This window comes from Priapulus caudatus, unplaced genomic scaffold, assembly GCF_000485595.1.
Source record: "Priapulus caudatus unplaced genomic scaffold, Priapulus_caudatus-5.0.1 Scaffold917, whole genome shotgun sequence".
NCBI lineage: Eukaryota > Metazoa > Priapulida > Priapulimorpha > Priapulimorphida > Priapulidae > Priapulus > Priapulus caudatus.
In genome coordinates, this window is record NW_014577978.1 from 12,264 (window position 1) to 19,016 (window position 6,753).

Consider the following 6,753-nt stretch of genomic DNA (forward strand, 5'->3'; position numbering starts at 1 on the left):
AGAGAGAGAGTAGAGAGAGAGAGAGAGAGAGAGAGAGAGAGAGAGAGAGAGAGAGAGAGAGAGAGAGAGAGAGAGAGGGAGAGAGAGAGAGGAATGGAAAGAGGGGGAGGAGGGAGAGGCAGAGAAAGAAAGAAACAAAGAGAGAGAGATGGCGAAGTGAGTGAGAGAGAGGGTTAGAGTGAAATCGCAGAGAAGAAGATCAGCTTTTGTGTAAGATATATGTTTCAGGTCAGGGTCACCAGACGAGGGCGTTACCATCGCATATACAACACATTGATACAGAAACTATAGAAAGAAGGCACTCCTCGGGGGGTGCGAATCTTCCGCACACGCGATCGCTATACCTGTTATATTTTGTAGGCTGAGCTCTTCAGTGGCAGTTACACAGTTAATCCACCTTTATAGAACGGACCCCCCCCTATAAAGGCCATTTCGGGCGTTTTCCTTATCTACAAATTTGACCTCTCTAGGTCTCTCTCGCTGTCTGTCTCTCTCGCTCTCCCAATATCTCCCCCGCTCGGTCTTCCTTTCTCCCTCCCCCTCTCTCCCCCTCCACCTTCCCCTCTCTCTCCCTCTCTCTATATATACATACTATACCCATATATATATGGGTAATTAATATATATAATATATATATAGTATACATACTGTTACATACATATATATATACATTGTCATTATACACCCATATTTATAAATGGTCGTCTTATTTTGCTCCCCCCCCCCTCTCACAACACCGATGCATTCGCCCGAGATAAATTATTATGACACGCGGGCGGTTTAGAGACGCTGCAGAGTTTTCATGGGGGTTGACTGACGCCTACAGCACGCTCTATATGTACACAGTTTACATAACTCTGGGGAGTGTGGAATTAAGCCGTTATGGTTCGCGAACTGACATTCCAACGTAGCAAATACACGTTGCGACTTTAACTTTAAGATCTAGAGACTGGGTGTGTGTGTGTGTGATGTGGCAGTTTCCCTCGGAGGTGTGTAACGGGGTGTGTGGTGGAGGAGGGGAGTGTCTCATCTTGAGTGCAGCTGTTGGAATGGGTCCATCTATCCACGGGGCGTGCCACTATCACCAGTCAGCAATATCTAGGCTTTGTCGTGATGCGAGGTTCTAATTTCTAAAAGACAGTGCTAGTCAACGAAGTGGGGTAAAGTCATCAGTATGGCGCGTGCGCGCGCGTGATAAGCACATGTAAACTGGAATATTTTCATTCGACTTACTAACAGTATCCAGGAGGGCTTGCGTGGTTATTTCTTTCGGACGGATGGATCAGTTGTGTGTGGAGAAATCGTCGTTGACGGTGACTTTCTCATCGCGCTTTCTAGTTCTTTCTAGTTCTAGTTCTCATTCTATCTGGTTACCGGGGGCAGGCTGCTGTAGCTAGGTAACCGGACGCGACGGGCGTGAACACGCCTTTGAGGGAGGTGTAGTAGCACAGGCACTTGAAGCATATCAACAGTAAACATACGCCGCCGCCATCGCGCGTACACTGACACATATATATTAAGCACATTATATCACTTAATATATATGTGTCAGTGTACGCGCGATGGCGGCGGCGTATGTTTACTGTTGATATGCTTCAAGTGCCTGTGTGTCCGATGCTCGGACGAATATCCACGTTCATATTAATAACTGTTAACAACCCAGACTATTCATGGTTTAAAATTTTTAAAATTTTTTTTTAGTTTTCACTCATGATCATTATTAGCATATAACAAGCTCTGGAATCCTATGTTACCCACCTTGCAGTGTGTTGCTGTGCTGCCGTCAAAATTACGAATAAGAGATAGCATAATGCACGACACAAACGCAGATAATGGTAAGCAAACTGTTGCCAGAGCAACATGTTTCAACTTTAATCGCAGAAGAGTATTTGAACTCATGCTTCTATTTAAATTGTCATCCACACTATGGTACTTTTTCAAAGTGCATCTAACGATCTAACAGTATTAGTATTACTCTGTAGTTATCACGTCATGTCTCGTTCGCAATCGATGACAGTTCATGTATTTTCAGCGCCGGAAATCTATGCGGATACGGCTGTAGACTGGTACCTCATAACTTCAAATTGCTCATTTATTGTTGAGGCGAGGGGACAGAGTGACAATCTAAGATAAACACGGACACGTGTGCGCATGCGCATCACAACTACAAATAAAGATGGGTGCTTGTGACGATGATGCAAAGAAAATTGAAAATTAACTATATCTATTAGCAGTAGTGGAACATCATAGATTGATGTAAACACACTTATATATGTTGTAACAAATACGTTGCGCTGCACTCTCTGAGTTTGTGAGTGATACGTAATGTCTTTATATGTTGAAGAGCAACACAGGAAGTGCCAGTGGTTCGACGAAACATGTGGGCGCACGACACGTAAACATGTGGGCGCAACATCACTATTAGTATTATGTCATGTGATAGTAAACATCGTGAGGAAGCGATGCTGCAGTTAATTTGTTGATAAACATCCCTATGACGAGAAACTAACCTAACGCATCTGTAAGTTGTCGGACATTTGTTTGAGTAAAAAACCATTGTGACCCACTGGCACTGGCACTGGACCGGAGTGGCTAGACAAATGACCATGGCGACCGCAAAACTTAGTGCACACGATAAAAAAGACTTGGACAAATTTACTAAATTCTTGGCCATGAAAGCCATTCAGATAATAGTTCAAGCACGTCTTGGTGAGAAAATTAAGACTAAATCAAAAGCGTTTTCTTCTGGTGCAGACTGGGTAATGGATGTTTTTATTTTTGTGTGTTTAAAGTAGTGGTAGTAATTATTAATTAGCTTAACATGCCGCTATAATATTTAGCTTATGATAACATGCCGCTGTAGGTCATGTGAAGAAAATCATGAGAAAGCCATGTAAAATATAGCAAATAAAGAAATGTGACATACAACTGCAATATTTATGCTTTAATCTTACCAGTATGGCAGTAATCTGAGTTCACAGCAAACCTGATAGGTAGAACAATATCTTGTCCATAGAGCTCGTTTCGCATTTATACAAGTATAGTTGAAATGGTTAATAAGTCTGTGTGTTGTTTTTGGACCAAAGACAGAACCACTCTTGTTGGTCATGAGAGGGTTTTGGAATTACATTTGCATGTTTCTTGCAGTTCAATCTTGCAGTCAAGGATATGCCAGAGGTTGTCAATGAAAGCAAGAAAGTACTACATGGCCAGCTGCCAACTGTTGGGAATCCAATCTGCGTTGAAATATCGCTACGCACTGTCGATGGAGATGCAATGGTTCTGGAATACTGGTATTTAGGAGTTACTGACGAGTGTGATTCAAACACAAGAGTCACATATACTGTTTACAACAGAATGGGAATAATGCTGAAGTCGTTATTGACGACAACGCGTGTAACTCCAGCATACAAACTGTCCCGCAGGCAAGGCAGTGATTCATATGTTGTGTGCTATCGGCTGTTCTTTGGTGAGCCAAATCTGCAATGCCTGGGAGATGGACATCAGACGAAAAAGGTTGGAGGTGTTGGAACACCAGTTGGAAATCTAAACCTCACTTTAGCATATAGAACTAAAATGACTCTCACACCACAGAAGTGTGAGAAAGAGACTATGCTTGTGAAAGATATGAAAGATGACCATTTTAAACCAGACTGCAGCCCAAAACGTACACCCAAACCGTGCCTGACAGGATATCATTGCGAGTCAAGGTGATTGAGTGCTATGATTCTAGTTGAAATGTACAAGTATGTAATGATTTTAAACTTACAGGCTTACAGATATATATAAATGTGTTTTTAAGATTTCAAGTAGTTTTGTCTTGCATTAGTCTTAGTTTGCCATTCACATTTTCTTAACCATTCCTTAAAAGGGACGCATGGCCCCAGGCTCCTTGCATATATTCAGTTAAAATAGGTTTAAATTATGCTGAAAAATAGATAATTGTCTCTCTTTGCATACAATTGTTTCATCTCTGCTGCTACAGAGGTAACGTTGCAGATGAGATTGCCGAGGCGTTGAGTCAGTGCGAGGACTGCAACACATTGTTCTCAACATCTCCGAATGCCGACGTAGCCATGGCGCATGCGACACAGCATCACCAACATCTCCAGGATGACAGGGGCACCTGGCCTCAAAATGACTGGTGTGTATCATGCATACATAGCACGGCATGAAATTAGCCAAAATGTGAACAGGCCCACCCAAAATTTTAAACAGGCCCTTAGACAATTTGAACAGGCCCTTTACAAGTTTGAACAGGCTCTTAATTTTGTTCAATTTATTCAAAAAGTATTAGCTTTGTGTTTATTAGGCATACTCATAGTATTTCAGTATTTCATTGCTATCAGTGGAGTGCTACTTGTTTGACAGGAATTGCTGGAACATGATTTACTTCTTAGTAGTCATTAAGTAAAAACTAGTCAGGAAATTGGTAAATATTGTTGATATAAAGGCAAGATAGGCAAAATTTTGACTAGGCCTAGTGGACTGATTATATGGGGGGTTGAACCGGCGGCCGCCGGCAAAATAACACTAATTTCGCGCACTGCACAGTAAATAGCATAATAATTAAATCAATGCTTGATTACACTAGTGACCTGGCAGAGTTGTGAAGTATAAGGTTATTGCTTTTACAGAGACCTAAGTGAAACAGTTGTATAATCACTTAATTTTACTTCAGTTATTTGCCTTACTATCAACATGTGCCAAGCATGTAAGAATTTGATTGGAAGATTCAAATAATACACACACCAAGTTGGCCAGTTCAAGTTGTCAATGATATTGGATATATCATGTATTTTGTCAATGGTAAATTGTTAAGCTTGTTAGTTAATGCAGAGCTATTTATAATTTTTTTACCTTTTATACCTTGTTTAGTCTTTAGATACAACTTCCACTAGTCAGTATTTTCAAGTTGGCTTGTTTGTTCATCAGATGCTGTAGTTTTCAGCAGACTGTTGATAAAGATGAGAAACGTACTCAGAGAATTATCTTTCTAAAACGCCGTGCAACTTTTCTTGCTTGACGGAATTGAAATCTGTTACCTCTCCGAAGTGCTGTACCACTTTTTACCCTATTAGCTATCCATGAAGCCAGGTAAATTGTTTCTCCCTGATAGCATTGAGAAACAGCAGAGCTTCAGTAAGCTGCGAAAGATTGGAGCCTTCGTGCAAGGTGGTGACCTGCAAACAGAGACGACAGATTTTATCCTGCCAGAAAACGCATTCAACAGTCTTCTGCAGCACGATGATGCAGCCATCAGAAACCGCAACGGAGGTAAAAAGACCAAAACCATGTGCAAAAATATGCTTCAAAAACAGACATGTGAACAAATGCACAACCATACACACTAACAAAACTATGTAAAAAGACCTGTAAAAACATGTATGCAATCCTTCACACAAGGAAAGACGCACGTGAAAAACGTACTTCAAAGACTTATACATGAGGGATGTTACAGATAAAAAGACGCAGAACGCTCCTCAATGCCGTGCACACAGAAATACCCTTAAAATTCGCATGCTAACCCTTGACACGACGAAAGATGCACATGAAATTTATATGCATGCCTATGCACGAGGGAAGATGGTGGTGTAAAGAGTGCAAACCACATCACGTGGCTAGTTAAAGGGTAGGGACATTTCAACAGCATTTGAATGTTTCACATTTTCTGCATCCAGAGCTGTATGCTAAGCAGCCGGATAGGACTGGTGGAGTTGACGATGAAAGGAGCCATCAGTGTGAGGACGACCATGGTTTACACAAGTCTGCATACGATCTCCAGTCGGTAGCTGAAGATTATGTCATGGTTGACTTGGTATGTTATCACTATGATTACAAAATCGGTCCTTCCCACAGGTGACTTTTGTTACTACCACTGAATTTCCAGATCTATAATGTTGGTGTAGATGTTAGTGGCTATAATTGTGTTAGTATAGGTAGTGATGACACTATGAAATGGGAACAAGAGAATTAAAATGGAACACACATGCAAGTGGTGAATTACACACAGACAGACACAGACAAAAACACTAAATTAGCACGTGATTATAGGTCCATGGTACTCCATTGTAAAATAAATAGATTGTCATCTATAATATGTACAACTACATACCAATCACTATCACATGGGAACTGCAAACGGAGAACCCTGGTGATAGAAACTAATAACATGTTGAATGCAAAAATCTCTTGGTTTGTGGCTCCTGTTACCAGAAATCTCAGTTTGCAGTTCATGTGTGTCAGCGTTTAATAAGTATTGGCGGTGCATGTATGTGGTTGTCCATTTAATTTACACTGGACCAGCCTGCTACAGACCTGTAATGAATTAACAGTTTAGTACGTTTTTGTGTATATTATGTTTATGTAACATTTACATGTATAGTCTTGTTTTTAGCTCATCTGACATAGTCAGATGCAGCTTGTAGAATCGCATGAGCGTGCGTCCGTGCGTCAACAGTTGGGCACAAATCTTAACCGCTCGACGTACGGTCACGATATTCGGGACGTCGGGGGGGGGGGATCGTCAAAACGAGTTGTGATGTCGAAGCTGGGGGGTCAAAGGTCAAAGGTCAAGAGGTGTAAAAGAAGGGGAACATTCCCTCCTTAACTTAGGGTATAGGGAGGAAATGCAGAATTGCGGCACAAATCTAAACGGCTCGACCTAGGCTCGTGATAGTAGGTGTATAGCATCATGGTAGGAAAAGCCATCACTATGCCGAAATTCAAGCTCACAGGTCCAAGGTCAATGAG

At 41.4% G+C, this 6,753-nt stretch overlaps 2 protein-coding genes across 2 annotated transcripts in view; one reads left to right on the plus strand and one right to left on the minus strand.

Moving 5' to 3' along the window:
• Positions 1-2,000, minus strand: part of LOC106814394 (post-GPI attachment to proteins factor 2-like) — a 6,968-nt gene extending 4,968 nt beyond the window's left edge. The window contains exon 1 of the mRNA XM_014818713.1: positions 1,759-2,000. Coding sequence (XP_014674199.1) covers positions 1,759-1,899 — 141 coding nt within the window. The 5' untranslated portion in view covers positions 1,900-2,000. The remainder of the gene's footprint in view (positions 1-1,758) is intronic.
• A 147-nt stretch (positions 2,001-2,147) lies between these two features.
• Positions 2,148-6,753, plus strand: part of LOC106814387 (autophagy-related protein 13-like) — a 7,157-nt gene continuing 2,551 nt past the window's right edge. Inside the window, exons 1-5 of the mRNA XM_014818698.1 lie at positions 2,148-2,759; positions 3,148-3,710; positions 3,986-4,144; positions 5,120-5,277; positions 5,682-5,818. Of these exons, the coding sequence (XP_014674184.1) occupies positions 2,601-2,759; positions 3,148-3,710; positions 3,986-4,144; positions 5,120-5,277; positions 5,682-5,818 (1,176 nt within the window). The 5' untranslated portion in view covers positions 2,148-2,600. The remainder of the gene's footprint in view (positions 2,760-3,147; positions 3,711-3,985; positions 4,145-5,119; positions 5,278-5,681; positions 5,819-6,753) is intronic.